Source organism: Fringilla coelebs (assembly GCF_963513975.1).
Source record: "Fringilla coelebs genome assembly, chromosome: 4".
Lineage (NCBI taxonomy): Eukaryota > Metazoa > Chordata > Aves > Passeriformes > Fringillidae > Fringilla > Fringilla coelebs.
The window spans coordinates 61,899,544-61,917,073 of NC_140032.1; the positions used below are offsets into that span (position 1 = coordinate 61,899,544).

At 38.2% G+C, this 17,530-nt stretch overlaps 1 protein-coding gene across 1 annotated transcript in view; it reads left to right on the top strand.

Moving 5' to 3' along the window:
- The window catches only part of MGAT4D (MGAT4 family member D), a gene marked incomplete at both ends in the record, with an annotated part of 34,726 nt that overhangs the window by 10,585 nt on the left and 6,611 nt on the right, over positions 1-17,530 (top strand). Inside the window, 8 exons of the mRNA XM_084204737.1 lie at positions 374-535; positions 2,481-2,621; positions 4,299-4,432; positions 6,545-6,591; positions 8,409-8,522; positions 9,867-9,942; positions 14,720-14,831; positions 15,368-15,498. Of these exons, the coding sequence (XP_084060863.1) occupies positions 374-535; positions 2,481-2,621; positions 4,299-4,432; positions 6,545-6,591; positions 8,409-8,522; positions 9,867-9,942; positions 14,720-14,831; positions 15,368-15,498 (917 nt within the window). The remainder of the gene's footprint in view (positions 1-373; positions 536-2,480; positions 2,622-4,298; positions 4,433-6,544; positions 6,592-8,408; positions 8,523-9,866; positions 9,943-14,719; positions 14,832-15,367; positions 15,499-17,530) is intronic.

The window sequence follows — 17,530 nt, forward strand, 5'->3', positions numbered from 1 at the left end:
CTCTGTTTTATTCTTAATAGTGTTTGAAACACAAGACAAGCCATTACATAACTATACTTTTCAGTGTGAAAAGGGGCATCACAATTTGTTATTTGGTGAAGAAAGGAGCACCTTCCCCTGAAACTCACAGTCTTTCACTGACTTTTTCCTTATTATGGATTCTGTATTCTTGGTTTTTTCTTCAATTTACCTTTACCCAGCTGTGCTCCCTAAACTCTACCTTCTTAATATTCTTCCAGACTACTTCTTCTCCTGAATAAACTTTATTATAGTTTATGCACTTTGTTGACATGATCTTCTGGACCATCTCCTATTCTTGAACTTCATTCCATCATAAATCATCTTTTGGAAAATAAATATTTTCTTATTGCAGGTAATGACTTAGATATGTACGAGCACCACTTGCTGGAACTTCAGCAAAGACTGTTGTATGCTGACCAGGAAAATAAAAAAAGATCACACGAACTGAGCAATGCCCTAGATGAAATCAAAAATATAGTTGCAAGAAGAATGAACATGACAAAAAATCACACAGGTGTGTAGGGGTTTTCTCTGTTTTTTTTTCTTTGTTTTGTTGGGTTTTTTTTTAGGATGCCAACATGTAAAGTTTAGTGATCTAGCTTCTTCCCATTGTTTAATTGAACTTTTAAATTACCTTGCCTTACAGACTGTTGTACATCTCTATCTGTACACTATAGTTACATGCAACAGATTGACAGTTTGATTTTGTAACCTAAAATAAATGACGTAGTTGCACATGATCTGTCTTCCTCCCTGTTGAGACTGGCAGAGCTTCTTCCCTGGGGAGAGAAGGGAAGCTAGAAGAGGCATCTCTGTGCTGGAGGCATTTCACAGTATCCCCCAACTTCAGAAAGAGTCTGGGTGTGACTGAAAACTACCATCTAACAATCCTTATTTTCATTCAGTACAGCAGGCTGATGATCAGAGTAAAATGGGGAATTAACGAGGGGAAGAAAGAAAAAGGTGCATTTCTTCTTTATATAGTCAGAGTTGTTTCTTCTGTTCTCCCTTGCCAGTCTTTATCTGTTTATCTGATATTAATTCACTGGGACTGTTCAGAAGTTCATAAACAAAGGGCTGAGCATTGGCAGGGTGGTGGCCTTAGGAGCTGTCAGCCCCCAGTAACCCCACATACTGTGGGCAAAGAGTTACTGCCTAATGCACAAAATTGCAGTAAAGGAGAGTGAAAGTTCCCCTTCCCCGTGCTTTTGGTTCTTATTGGAGCCGGCTAAATTTCAGAAAGTATTATAATCTGTCAGTTCACAGGATTTAAGGCAGAAATTTCTTAAAATTGTTGAATAATTTTCCTTTTATTTTTACTTACCCTTCTGCTTCCCATACCAGCCATGTTTTACTATACAACCAAAATTGAAAGGTTTATTGTAGTCAATGGAATAAAACTCCCTTGCCCAATATTTGATAGATATTACTTCCAAATACAGAAGGAAAAGTTGTGAAGGTGGTCTCTATGCAGCAAAATTCCAGTATATTTAATGGCTCAGTTGTGTGGAAAGACTTGTGGGTCTCTCTCTCATACACAAATCTCTGGGCAGATATATATGGTTGTTTCAGGGCTTTTTAAAGTATTTTCTGTAAGGTAGGAAGTCTCTTTTTAGACCTAATTTTCAGTGGGACTATCTTTTGGAATTTGAAAAATTTAAAATATTGCCCATTCAGTAAGCCTCTGCCTTTCTTAATCTAAACTGAGTGAATAAAGCTGATGATGGTTTTTGTGATACATGTATGTAACTTAGAAGGATGGTAAATTTTGGGAGGCATTTTAGATGCAATTCTTGGGAAAAAAAACTTTCCATCCCAGTCAATAAATTTTCTGTTGCTTTCATCTTTATTTTAAAGTAGTAAAGAAAAATAAAATCCCTACTTTTCTCTTAACTGCTATAGCCTTTTGTTTCTTGAATAGTTTTTAAAGGCCTGTATGTGGTCATTCTTTTTACCATAGGACTATTTATAAACTGGGAAATTTTGTTTGAGCTGTGAAAACCACCATGTGTTACTTTTAGGGGAAAGCATTTAAGTTTATTAAGTAGTTAAGAAGGTTATTAATCCAAATCTGTGTTTCCTTTCATTTAAAAATTGTTTGCCAAGCATGTAAAAAAAAAAACCCAACCAAACAGTTTTTTACTGCTGCCTTTAAAATAACTACTTACTGTGTTTTAAGATGACTGAGTCCTGCTAGTGTGCAGGCGCAGGGAAATACAGATAGTATCCCAGGATGTTCAAGCTTGGAGCCCTGAGTGGGAAGGAGCTGTACTGGGAAGTTCTCAATTTAATATAATGTAATATATATGACATATAATAATTTCTGAGGAATAGTTCTGATTGAAGAACCTTGTGTGTGGTAATCTGCCAGTGTTCAGCTGAGCAAAACAGGTGAAGAAATAGGCTCCTCTGCTTGCTTTTTATTTTATGTGGATCTCTGTGTCTGTTATGTCTTTAAGGTGATTTAGAGTGGAAAGAGTTAATCCCCCCCAGAAAACTCCCCATACATCTTACAAATATCTACTTCTATCTCCCTCACCTTCGAGAATATGAAAATGCAATTTTCCCAAATGTTATTTTTGGGCAACAGAGAACTGGAGGTAGGAAATAAGGTTTGGCTTCTATTTGCAATATGTTTGTATTTTTAATTAATTTCTAGCAATGTAGCATACTCAGAAGTCTGGAATGGATTTTCTCCCTTAACTTTCTAATGTTGCCAAGCTGAATGAATTTTAATGGCAATAGCAAAAGTATTTTTAAAACACCCGCCCCTATTCCAAGTCTTTATCTTAAAGTATACTGAAAACCTTTTGAAATAGCAATAAAAATAATCTTAATTGAAAAACAAGGTTATTTTTTGTTTTAATCATATATTCATATGGCTAAGATGCAGTAGCTGACATTTCTTCCCCTACAAAATTAGTATGGATGAGGAAGCCGAGGCGAATTTGGAATGCCTTCAGTTTGCTAATGTGAGAAGCAAAGGGAAAGGTGATGTGATCATTTAAAGGATATTAATATATCTTCAATGTAGCTTTTTCATCCCCATGAGAAATCAGCTGGCACCTGTAGAAATCATAATAATTCCAGTGATCTATAATACACATTTTAAATGCATTGTCCTAACTGTCATGTGACAAGTAAAAGGAACATGCAAAAATAGTAAGCAAAGAAGAAATTAGTCAACCATTTTGATGAGTTTTGTATTTTGTTGAAATTTTTACTTTTTTCTAGGGTGATTTTATATGAAGAAACATTGGCAGTGAATTTGATTTAACTAAAAAAAAACCCAAACCCTGAGCCATGCTCATGACAATGGATAACTTTCTACAGACTACTTATTAGTTGGTGTATTTGTAGTAATGTGATCTAGTGTTGGAGTTCTCACTAGAGTCCCCATAGATCAGTGTCACTAATAAAAGAATACTCTATGTTTAACCTTCTTTTATATGTACAGGAAAATCACAATAGCAGGACTGCAGTTCAATAAGTGCAGGTTGACCTTCAGTGTATAAAATGAAACAAACTCCAGTGGTTTAATGGGATATGTCCTGGGAAGGAACACTGGCACTTTGGTTTTTGAGCTGACATTGGCATGGAGGTTAAAGTCAGAAGCAATTCACTAACTGCACCTACTGTTTTATTTCAAACTGTTGCTTCCTCACCAGCCTTCTGGGATTTTGGTGAATAGAAATCCTCTGCAAGGACTAAGATTGCACAGGTTTTCTGAGCTGTGTTTGGCCGCTGATTTAAGTAATGCCCGTACTAATGAAAAAAGAGACATCCTGCTTATGGTCTGATGATGTAACACAGCATAGGTTTGCTACTAGTGGAGTCCTTGCCAGAAACAATTTCAGTTTCTTTATTTTTAATAGCACCTTAGTTCTTTTATTCTTATTGATGTTATGAAAACCATTAATGCATATCAATTAAACTGCTCAGAAGGATTTTTGAATTGGATTCCTTTCTGAAATACACAGCGTTCACTTCCGATGAGAACCTGCTCACTGGAGCAGTGCAATGCTCACTTTTGAATCTCAGTACAGAGGCAGTGGTATCTCCAAGTTCTCAAGTGTAGACCTGGTGTTTATAACACAGGTGTCTCTAAACTAAACATAGCTGGAGGTATCTCCCCTTTCAGGTAGTAGAGCAAATGCTGTCACAGTGCTAAGGAAATATTAACTGTCACCAAGTTTCATGGCCACATCAAATCAAAATTAAAATGTGATTTTAGTTTCCATTTAAGTTACATGGCTTGAGGCATTCTCTCTTTGCAGTCTCCCTGGTGATGGGTATTCCTACTGTGAAAAGGGAAAAACAAAATTATCTGATTGATACATTGCATTCCCTGCTGTACCAACTATCTGAAGAGCAAAAGAAGGACTGCGTAATAATCATCTTTGTAGCAGAGGTATGTGTGAATGGAAAGATGCAGGATGCTGATATAAAATATATTGAGATTTATGTCTAATAGCGCAAAATACTGTTAGCTTGACTTTTGGGAGAGATTTCGTCAGGGCTGGAGTAGATGGTGAGCAGTTAGTGCCTCAGTGTTCATATGTGGAAAAAACCCTGTTATACAGATGATCTAAGGGTAAAAAGTGTTATTACATTCACCAACACAGTCCTTCGATCAGATTTTCCATCAAAACCATATGAACTCATTATTTATCTCTGGAAGTAAGGGTTTCTGCTTCCAGAATGAAATGTAAGTCCTCCACGGAAAAGTGCCATAGAACCTGAAGAAAGTAAACTTAGTCTAACAAGTTCGAATTATTTATCTGCTGGTTTGAAAACATGTATTTTGCAAAGTATCTTGACAAATTGGAGCCTTCTGCATGTGTTTTGGCATTTCCTATGCAAAAGAAAACTGTTCAGAGCCTTGAGCATGTTTGGGAAACTAAACGGTGCTCAAGGTAAGATAATAAGGATAAATGTTTTTTTTCCTTACTCAAAAATATCTTGATTACATCAGAAAAAACAAAGCTGCAGAAAGGGATTAGCTAGTAATCGCTTCTAGCAGGTAAAATGATTGTGCTATTATTCACAATTCATATTTATTCTTCATATTTCTATGTCCTTCCATAGACAGCATTAAATTTATGCATGTATTCATTAACAGTTACGGTTTGCTATTTTTTAAATTATTTAGTCATCACTTTTGCAGGTGTAAAAGTGTCAAACAGAATATAGTTCACTTGAATTTTAACCATGATTTCCAGTTTTCTGTTTGGATCACAATGATGAGTACGGAGGACCAATTTTATTGGCTGTAGTTCCTCTTCAGCATAGTTTTTAGGAGCTGAACTTACTTTGCAGTTGGTATTTCACAATGAAAAGCCCTGGCAGTGATGAGCTTTGCCTGGCTGCCATTGACGTAAACTTATTTCTTCGGAGGTCTTCAGAGGATTCTGTGAGTTTTTAAGGGTTGACTTTTGAATAGTTTGCCACTGTGGAGAGTCCTAATATGGCACTTTGAACAAACAGGAACTGTGGTTGTAGTACAAGTCCATATCAGCTAATTTAGGATTAAACTGCCATTGTAAGACCTACTCTCCCTTTTCTCCCAACACAAAAGTCACGTTCTCACAGCTCCCATTTTTTCAGCCATGCAGTAAATTGGAGTAGATAAGCATGCTGATCTGAGAGGTGATAAGAACATTTTATTATCAAGGAGGGCAGGTGTGTTCACTGGTCATGAATCCACACCTTCCTTTTTCCCACAAAGTTTTCAAAGATCAAGGTGAATGTTTACATCATGGGTTAAGCTTGAGTAACTTATTGACTGAGAGTGAGTTTTAAGTTCTGGGTATTTTTTTTCTTACCACAGTTCTGTATTTCACTTTTTTTTACTTACCACAAATAATTGGTAACAATTATATATTAAACAATTTGTTTATTTAAAGAAAAAAATCTGAACTCCTAAGACAGTTATTGTGTTGCTTTAGAAAAAGAACTTTGCACTCTAAATGTAGTTAACAAGTATGTTTGGCACACTAACATTGTTACTTTTATGAAACAACAGTAATGAATGTCCTCAAAATTTCCAAACATAGAGCTGTAAGTTTGTTATATTAGGAAGAAATTAAATAAAAATTGTAAGTATTGCTGGCTTTAGAATATTTTGCTTAGGTGATTTTTCTCATCAGCCTTAGGCCTCTTTTGTGATTTTTGGATTATTAACCCAAACCAGCTTTTTTTACTGATAGTTATATAGCTGTGCTTTACTGGCATAGCAGAACAGAATTTTAGGCAGAAAATAGCCTGGTCTTTTGCAAAAGCTGTGAAAAACAAAGTGCCAGAAATGGAAGCTGGAGATAGTTGGAAACAGAAGTGAACCACAATTGAAAGTTTGGTTGGCTTGAAAAGCCCATACTGTTCCTTACTAGAAATGCTGCTGTAACATACCACATTTGTTTGGAAGGAAAAAAATGTAAATGTTTGCATATACATATTCCCTACAAAGTGTTTTTAAATACAAAAATGAGTGACTTTTAATGAACCCCTCCCTTATTTTCTTTAGGTGGATGCAGAGTATGTTAAGAGTGTGGCAGAAAGTGTTAAAACCAGGTAAGTCCTACATTCAACCACCAGTGTGAACATATTTGGAACTTTTATGGAAAGAACTAGAACATTTCAACACTGAAATGGAACTGAGGCAAAGGTGCACTCTCAATATGTATGCCATAACATACTGTGAAATTGAGAACAGAAGTATGTGCATCAATTTATTTTTCATTTCCTATTTGATGAATATGCTTTAACTAACCAGTCAAGGTCTCAGCTTAAATCTGAGATAAATATTTACTTGAGCCTAAGTCTTTTCCCCTCGAAATGAATGATGCAATTGATGCACCTGAGGTTGCATGTATGAGGTCCCCACTGACTACACAACCCTGCAGTGTAATCTGGCATCTGTCATAGAATCACAGAATTCCTTAGGTTGGAGAACACCTGTAAGATCAATAGAGTTCAACCATTAGCCCAGCACTGCCACCACTAAACTATGTCCCCTAGTGCCACAACACAGCCATATTTTCCCATCTTTGTTTCCTTTTCCTTTTCCATCTTTGTTTCCTTTTTTTTACTATTTTTTAGGAAGGCAATGGACTTGGGACAGCAATGGGATTACATTTATAATCTTAAATGCTGCTACACGATGGGCAATATGAGATGGGGGGTCTTTGCCCTGCCAAATTAACCCTAGGGATGTCAAATGGAAGCTTGGTTCCCACTGCATGCAGTTCTGCTTGCTATTATCTTCCTTGAACAAGATCCCTGGAGGAGTTGACCTTTTCTTCCCCATTTGAGCATTTCTGCACATCCTTCTTCACTCAAGGGTTTCCCAGACTGTGCTTTGTGTGTGGGTTTCCCCCAGAAGACTCCTCATACTGAGGCTGTTAGCTAAGTAATATTCGTAATTTCCTGCCTTCAGAGGATTTAGCTCAGCTGGGAGGACAAGGGGACAAGGGGAAGAGGCATTCCTTCTTGGCACTGCCAAAGTACAATACCAACAGCAATTTAAACACTCAGATAATTTTAATTACTGCTTTATGGCTTTTGAAAAAATTTCTGCAGAGTGTTTGCTTTGTCAGGGTTACACAGTAAGATTGATATTTTTTCCCATAATGCTGGTACTCTGATGTGTTTAATTTTTAGTGTTATCTTTTGTTTACTAATCATAGGAAATGGGAAACTTGTTTTTGAAACCACTATTCTACCTGTTTTGTGTTGGGGTTTTAAAATTATGCAATTTATGCACCTGAGGCCAGATTGTTTGTTTTTGTTGGGTTTTTTATTGGGTTGGTGGTTTTTGTTTAGATTTTTTGATTAGTTGTTTTGTGGTTTTTTGGAAGAAAGGGGACATTTGACTTCCAGGTTTGGCTTCCAAAGTAGGTTACATAGTTTTTCAATGTCTCTTTAAATGGAAAATTTAATTATTGGAGCAGAGACTAAATCCAGACTCCCTGTTTTAAACTCCTGCTGTGGGACAGTTTCATTTTGCTAGGAAAGTAGAATTAGAGTTGGAGAATGGTAAGGAAACTGGGAGCTCTCATGCAAGGGGAAACAGTTGTGTGTTGCTCTAGATAGTGGGTTTGGTTGTGAATTACTGCTGCATTTTGGCAACTATCTCTGGATTTTTAGTAAGCATCTACAGATGCAGGAGGGGCCGGATTTCTGAGACACACTTCTCTCCAGTGTTTTCTGAGACTTGGAGGAGTTCCTGACCTGTCTATTCTGATGGTTCCAAATTTGCAGTCAGTTTCTTCACTAGAGGTGTGAATTCCACTTCTGGAGGAGCAACCCTAACTTTGGGGACCTGCTGTCTGTGGTTGCCCTCAAAAGTCTTTCTGAGGAATGGGGTCTCACTAGGATTCTTTCCCCAGCTTCCCCAGAGAAGTCCAGTCTGGAGTCCTGGAGGTTATTTCACCTCCTGCTTCCTATTACCCAGATCTTTCCAACCTGAAGAAAACGCTTGGCGATTCTGAGGACCGAGTACGGTAAGATCGCTGTATAAAACCTAAGAACTTTTGCTAAGAGTGTAAAATGGAAAATTCAGAAAAAGTCAGCATTGTTTGAGCTGATAATGTTTTTGTGTTTCAGAGCTAAAGGACCTCATTTGTACTTGTAAAAAAAATTACAAGGGGATCTTGAGAAATGCTATGCTGCACATCAGCTTCAGGGAGAGAGCCAAGGCATCTCCTTTAGGTCTTGACTCTAGGCATCCTACAGGTTTTAAGCCAGGTGGATAATGCCAACAAGTAATAGGCTATGTGATCTGTCATATAGGAAAAAATAGAAAAATCTTTAATGTAACTGATGAGGGAGAGTCTCTGTGAACACACAGCCCATGAGGCCCTCCAGCTAACCAGTGACAAGTACTGGGGGTTTAATTAATGACCTAACTTTTGGTGATCATTGGGTTTTCATCTACTGTTACTACACCCTTAATGGTGATTTCATTCACTCCCATGCCCCAAATTCAGTAAGACAGAGATTATAACCTTAAAAAAATACATATTTATTGCAGGAAAGTAATTTTCTTCACCAACAATAACTAATTTATCAGAAGCCACTGCAACAATGCAGCAAGAGAGTTGCAGTACTAGGATTTTAGGCTGGAGGAAATCAGCTAGTATATTTACATAAATGTGTGTATGTATATTGCCTTTATAGATAAACCTTATGTGTTCATACCATAGACCATAAACAAGTTTGCATACTTATAATTTAGTTGTAGATATGATTAGATATAACTTGTAAATGTAAAATAATGTATAATGTAAAAGTATAACTTGGATCAGTTATACTTTTACATTAATTAAATACCAATAAATTATTCTGTAGTCTTTCAGTATTGATTATCAAACATCATCGTCATCCTCTGGTAAAATGAGAGATTGTATGAAATATGCGTTTATATTTAAACCTGAAAATTATGGTTCTCAACCTGCTCTTGTGCTGTTCATATTGTCATATGTATAACCATTTACTTTTTCATCTTTAAATAATCCATGTGTCTTTATTTCTGCCCTTCATAAAATAATGAATAGAATCTTTTAAGTAACTTGACATGAATAACTTCTTAGACATTTCAAGCTCCATTGACAGAGATCAATTTTTTTTGTTTATTTAATGTTAACTTTTACAGGAAAATAAAATTATTTACAAATGTTTACATTGATTGTAGATGAATACTTTTGCACTTAACATGGGTTAGAATATACAACTGTACAATTTTATTGTAGAAACAAAAAATGCAGAGCATTAGAAGTTCTCTTATTATAGAAATAACTCTTGCAACCCCCTCAAAAAGCTTATCAGAATTTGCTGCTTATGTTTAGGTGGAGAACTAAACAGAATTTGGATTATAGCTTTTTAATGCTATATGCTCAACCTAAGGGAACATTTTATTTACAGGTATGTCCATATTATCATTAAGTAGCAGCAATACCTCTGTACTGATTATTAGTTTTGGCAATTTTTGTTTCAAAGGTGTCATGGTTTGACAAAAGGCCTCAATAAAATCAGCAATCTTATGCAATTTTCTGTGTATTTTGCCTATAATCCTTACAAGCATCCACATATTTCTGTATTTATCTACGTCTTGAAGCCAGGTACTATTTGATTAAAACTATCTCTACCTTTCTGTCATTTATGAAGTTGAAGAGCAAGGTAACTGAAGCATGAAATCCACATTTAATTAGGTTAAGAAAGTCAGAATTTAGTATCTTTTTACTTACTGCAGCCAGGAAAAAGAATAGTGATAGGTTCAGGTTATAGCCCAGAAGACAATGAACTGAAATATTTCAGACAGGGAAATACCAGTAGAATGATACTAGAGATAAGGTCAACTACAAGTTGGCACAGATCCTTAATTCTCCAGAAGATTTTGTATTAGCCTTTAAGATCCCCATGCATTTAAACTTAGCTTTAATCATCATTCTAGATTCGTGCTAATTTGCACTCCATGAAGATCTTAATCACCACCAGAGATTCCAAAATTAATAAGAGCTGTTCAATCATGGAACAGGTCTATAAAATTTCATGTAGCTCAGTCATGTCAACAGTTTTTTAAAAAGCTCAGAAGAGCATTTTGCTTCAGAATTGGTATTCCATAAGGACATCACAGGTTTCCTGGAAGCAAAAGATTGCAGGACCTGGCATCTCCTATGGTTTTTCTCAGGATTCAAGAAAACCACAATTGAGCTGGGCTACTTAAGAGTCGCCATGCTCTGTTCTCAAATGTGGCATAGGTGCTCAGGATGCAAGTGGACAAACAAAAATACTGTGTTTTGAACAATTATGGTTGAATGGAAAATGAAGTATTTTCCTGTGGCTTTTGTATATTTTAAGAACATTATCCAAGTTTACTGAGTGCATGGAGCATCAAGGTGTAGGAAGCCCAGCGAAGTGAAACGTTAGGATGCTGCCAGACAATTGATGTCCCTTCCTGTTACCAAGTTCTCCAAGGATTCATATTTGTACTACAATGACTTACTTATGTATTTGTATTTCTAAAGGAATTGAGAACATGTGTTTTCTTATCTGAGACATTATATAATGACTGAACTGTGTTATTAAGAACAAAGCCTGGATGGTGGTGGTCTGGTGGGAGTTATGTTTGCTTTTGGAATTTTCTCAAAAAGAAACTATACTTTCCTCATCCCATTCCTCATAGTGTTCCTACTATATCCCATTCCTTATTTGTATGCCCAGCCTGCAGCTGCTCCTGTAGCACAGATGCTGGTCTGCCCAAAAGCTACTCTGTAGAGTGCAGGTGAAAAGAATGAACACTTGCTGCCATAAACTTAGTTATGTCCTCCCTCTATTTAGAAGTCTTGTGTTACAGGAAAGCAAATAACTTTAAACTACTTTTCCTTAGACTGGTACAATATTTACTTCAGTAATCTTAAGCAAAACTTGAGCTATGTTAGATTTTTATTTAGTTTAGTCAGGAATAGTATTGATTGAGTGGCTGACACTAACTCCCAAACCTTGAAAGAAGATAAGCACACATAATTAGTCTTGACCTCTACAGAACAGTTGATGTCATGAGTCAGACAAGATCTTTGCTGAATAAACACTTGTTCTAGGATCCTGCTGAACCAGGATTTAAGGAAGTCTTTTTGTGAAGTCCACGGAAGCTAACAGGCTTACACTGGGGATGCACCTTACCCACTGATTACCCGCTGATCAACTTGTCTACTTAAAGCTTTTTATTCGCCCCCACCTGAGAGAACTTTGAGGTCCTTGTTTCCATTTTCACTCAACCTCCTGGTATGTACCAGGGACCCTTGAGGCACTTAAAATAACGAGATCATAACACAGCCATAAAAGCAGGCAATCCAATCCCAGCCTAATAGTGAGGACATGCATTTGTTATTTCTTTTCCATGTAGACTTAGTTCACTGCAGGAATCAAACATTTCAAATCTGAAAGAAACACAGATACAGCAGTTTTTAAGTGTTTTCTATTTGCACTGAGATGAAACAAAAATAAACCATTAAATAAATCTTATCTTCTTCAGATAAAAGTCTCTTACCAAGTTCTAACTTGTAGTAGTTTCCTGAACTACTGCTATGATTTTTTTATTACCTCATATGGAGGATGGGAAAGCCTTGTATTATATATATATATATATATATATATATATATATATATACACACTAGTATACATTGCTATATACATTGCCAGCAACACTTCTCTAATGGATTTAAAGCCTGAGCAATAGCTCAGTGAGTTCACTAGGACTCTTTATATGGACTTTTTTTTTCTTCCCCTCACTTGACTTTAGGTTACACCTGCCATTTGGTAGAGCTCCTAAGAGGAGCTCCACAGTTTTCACAATTCATTGTCAGTGAGACAAAATGCAAAAATACTATCATAAAATTCAGAAAGGAAGAACCTTCCTGTCTGATGCCTAAACTTTCATTGTATTCTTCGACTTTTTTGTTACTACTTCATTTTTACTTCTCTTAGACAGACAACATACATAAGAAAAATGAAAGGAAACCCATTTGGTACCTATCATGTAGGAAATTTTCATGGTCTTGCTGTAGTGGATGTATATTTTTCCATTCAAAAGCACTGATGAGTGAAGGGAAGTTAGCTGTGATTATGTGTTTTGCTGGCCTTCCCATGGCAATGGGGCAAGTGGACTAGGCAGTTCATATCTTAAATTTCCTGATCCATCTGTGTGCAGTTGCACAACCTCCTTTGGCAGATAAGAGCATATGAGAAAACAAGTGGCTGTAAGCTGAAGGCAGAAAAAAATCAAATTAGAATTTGGGTGCAAAGTATTAAACAAAGTATTAAAGTGCTGTATAACATACTGAAAAAAGGGATACTGGAATCTCTAAGCAATGAGAGAGGTTCTCCAAGATGTGCTTTAGTTGAACACAAATTACAGGGTTAAATAAATAACTTCAATGGTTTGTGCTACATGGGATATCAAACTACATCCTCTAATAATCTCTGTCAGCTTCAGGAAAGACCATCTCAGACTTCAATATTACTTTCTGTTCATAACCACAGACACAGTCACTTTGCATCACAGCCTCTGTGCTTTTAATCTTCACTGGTTTTGCCTACTTTTCTACGGTGTTTCTTGATATGGTGGCCTCCCTAGGTTTTTGAGATACTCCAGTCTGCTTTTCATCCTTTTTTGGTGCCCCTCAATTTCTCTTCAAGGATTCACTAAAACCTTCTTTGATTCTTTGCTCTTCTCCCTTTACATCTTTCTCCTGGCTAATTGCTTTAAGCTCATTTAATTTTATGCCAGATTTCTTGTAAATTGATGTTTGGGGTTTTTTTTGTTCTTCTACCTAACTGTCAACTCAGCTCAATCCCCAGATCTCAGAATCTGTTAAGAGGCATTCATCTTGGTCAGTTTGTCTCTATCTGTGCATTTTTTATCTTACCATCAGCAAAAGCTGACAGGGTCAAAACAGATCTCAATCTCATTTTCCTAACTTCATTCTACTTACTCCTGGGTTCACTGTTGCCAACACATTTCTTGTCAGCCAGTCCTACACTTGTAGCAATGCAGAAATTCAGCTAAAACCGCTGGGCCTGATCTCTCAAGCTCTTGATGATGACTCTGCTGCATCAGTTGAAGACCCAACGCCAGCAGGAAATCATGTTTTGTTTGGCTGGGTTTTTTTCCTCAAAGGATTAATTTTCTAGCTGTTTAGCTTTCTGGAGCCAGTTCCAGCACAACCAGACATGCAGCAGGGCCAGTGAAGTACAGCAGTTAGAATAAATGACTATATGATTACATTACACCCCAGCAATATTTTCCTGAAGTCTTAGCCTCCTCTTCCTGTGTTTTCACACTCAAACTGAATTCAAACCATTAATTACTCCCTCCTTAATTATTTCTGTAGTACATTTATTTCCTTTGTGTCATTGCCTCCAACCTCCTTGTCTGGATTCATAATCCTCAGTTTTAGTAGCAGGAACAGCTTCTGGCTTTTCAGATGCCCAGTTCTTGTCTGAAAGCCAGGCAAAAATGAAGCCAATGCCTTTCCCATTGCCTTGATGGATGTCAGTCTCCTCTTCCAAGTACCCTTCAGCTGGCTCTACTGCTGTACTCTGTGCTGGCCTTTACAACATCTTGAAAGCTCTATGTATCCCTGTCCTTCAGTGTGATTCACAGAGCACACCCCTTCATTTCCAGTATCCCCTGGGACAACCTGGTTTCTACAGGCATCTCAGTAATCATCCACAGTCCTTCTCAGTCACCTTGTTTGAATGACAAAGTCTGCCCAGGCTACTGGAGGTTTTAGACACCTTTCCTCTCAGACAGTTTGTTCCTCTCACTTCTCAATGCTTATAGAACCTAAAAACAAACTGCTTGTTGTTGTCGTCTTCCTTAACCTCTTGTCTGTTTGCTTAATGTTTTCTTCTAAGTGAAATCTCTTTAAGGCAGGGAGTCCTCCTTCATCAAAAAAGGGAGAAACACCCATGGTGTTATGGTCACTCCTGTAGATAATTACTTAATGAGTGATACTAAACCAGAGATAAATGTAGAAACTAAATACCAACGCACTGTAGTTTGGCACAGCTTCAGTACATGTGGTACAGCAGTTAAACACAACACGCTTGTGGCAATGTCACTACTCTCTCTGCAAAAAATAAAATCACTGCTTGCCTTCTCTTTTTCTGTTGCATTTCCCCACCCACCCCCGCCAGCTGGAAGACGATATTATAGCCAAACCTGATTATATTGAAAGTATAAAAAGCTTTGCTGCTCAACAGTCCCAAGATTGGATGGTTCTCGAGTTCTCACAACTTGGATTTATTGGTAAGTATTAAGACCTCAGCAGGATCAACTGCATTTGGAGCTGTGTAGATCAAAAAGGTCTCAGTCAGAATCACATCTCAAAGTATGGAAGAACTTGCATATCAAAACTTCCTTGGTTCTTCAGGAAACCACCCACTGAAAGTAGTTTACTTTTTGTTCTCTTTAAAACTGTCTTCAGAGTCTCTTCAGCATAGAATATATTGAGCTCCCATAAGAAGGAAATTGTTCCACCTCAGGGAACTATGTGCCCCTGTAATGTGTAGTTTTCAAGAATGGAATTTGAACAATCTATAAAAAACCCCCAAAACTTCCTTTTCTTTGTGGAGGAGAATATGCATCCCATATCATAGGGCCGGATGATGAGCAACTCTTCAAAGTCAGATTCTATGTGAAGTTTTTCATTAAATATCATAATTACATTCATGTGTGGAAGGCTGGTGTGATACTTAAATGTTAATTTATATGAATTACATTTAAACATAAAGCTGGTGATTCTTGCATAGCAATAAAAATATAACTTCTTGTCTTGCTTTCAGGAAAATTGTTTAAATCAGAAGACTTACCACTCATAGTGGATTTTTTTCTTATGTTCTATAAGGATAAGCCTATAGACTGGCTTATAGACCACCTGCTCTGGGTTAAAGTGTGCAATCCAGAAAAAGATGCAGTAAGTATAACTGTGAATTTATGAAGATACATAACATTCAAACACTCTCAGTGACAAAATTCATTTTTAAAAAGTGGAATATAAATCCCTCAAACTGGACTTACTTTGGACTGACCAGAGTTTCTGCTTCTTCTTGGGTTTTAGGATTCAGGCATTTTAACTGGTGCAGCCAGTTCCTACTCCAGGATTTGCACCTGTTACTTTTGTGTTGATAAAGGAGCGAGAAGAAACAGACAGGAGTTGTGCAGAGCAGGAGATTAAGGGGAACGGAACAAGCAAGCTTCAAGTTTTACCCTGTAGCATAAGTGACTTCTGGGGATAACAGAAGGTCCCTGGTTTTAGACTTAGTAGTGCATTGCAGAGTCTCCAGACCCACCTCATGCAGATAGGAGCAAGCTTTTAAATCCTGCTCTGTGGGTTAGGCCAGCTCATAGGAGTTAGAGTGTGCCTCAAGAAAACAGTTAGAGTGTGCCTGCCTGTGAAAACAGATTAAAAACCAGATGCTATTATGCTGACATTGCCTATTCCAGATCTAACATGTGCCAACTTCCATCCAATAGATGAAATACTTTATTGATGGCTGTTCCATCCTCTGAGACCTGATTCCTACCTAAAATGAAGCTGTGTTCCCAAAAGGCAGGCAGGCGACTTGTGAAAGTCTGCTCTGATCAAGCCACAGCAGAGCGCTGTCCAAAAGTTTCTATTGAGTTTCACTTCTGCATTTGCAATTTCAATTGCTGTGGGTAGAGAAAACCTACTGAGACAAATGAGTCTCATGTGGCCCTTGGGTGGGAATGACCAGTGGCATGACCTGCTGGGACTATTCATGAGAATGCAGAAAATGGAGACTGGGAGAAGGCTGGGGGTCCCAGCTGTGGTACCTTCTCTGTTTGACAGGTTAAAGCAGGGAACTTTCCTACAGGCACCAGAGAAGGCAAGCTGGTGCCTATAGGAAAGTTCCAACCAAGAGTGTCACAAAGTGATCACACACTGTGCTACAAGGAGGGTCAGCAGGGCACTTGTTTGTGGTTTCTGTGTGACATCCTGCGGTGAAGGATGTTTGCGTAGAATCATAGAATTGTTTGGGTTGGAAAAGACCTTAAAGATCATTTCATTCCAACCCCTGCCTTGGGCAGGGACACCTTCCACTAGACCAGGTTGCTCAGAGCCCCATCCAGCCTGGTCTTGGACATCTCCAGGGGTGGGGCATCCACAGCTTCCCTGGACAACCTGTTTCTGTGCCTCACCATCCTCACAGGAAAGAACTTCCTTCTAACAGCTAATCCAAACCTACTCTCTTTTAGCTGGAATCCATTCCTTCCTGTCTGTCACTGTCACTGTCACTCCAGGCTCTTGTAGAAAGCTTCTCTCTGTGTTCCTTGCAGGATCCCTTCAGGTACTGAAAGTCTGCAATTCCCAAAGCCTTCTTTTCTCCGAGCTGAACAATCTCAATTCTCTCAGCTTTTCCTCATAGGAGGGGTGCTCCAGCCATCTGATCACCTTGATCGACTCCTCTGGATTCAAGACAGGTCCATGTCCTTCCTGTGCTGGGAGCCCAGAGCTGGATGCAGAGTTCCAAGTGGGCTCTCACCAGAGCAGAGTGGAGCAGATGGACAGAATCCCCTCCCTCCCTCCCCTGCTGCCCACGGTGCTCTGCAAGAGCCCAGGACACGTTTGGCTCTCTGAGCTGAGTGCCCATGGGTTGGGCATGTCCAGCCTCTCCTCCACCAGCCCTTCCAAGTCCTTCTGGGCAGGGCTGCCCTCAATCTGCTCATACCCAGCCTGGATTGATACTGGAGGTTGCTCCAGCAGCACCTTGCACTTGGTCTTGTTAAACCTCATGATATTCTCATGGGCCCACTTCTTGACCTTGTCCAAATTTTCAGCCTGGAGTGACTATTAGCATATCAAGTTTCAGCTATGTCTGCTCATCAAGAAAAGACAGTTTGTGATGATCAGAGCCATCAGATCTCTGCATGGTTCAGAAACTTTGTCATGCTTGCCTCCCATGAACCATCATTCACTTCTGGGG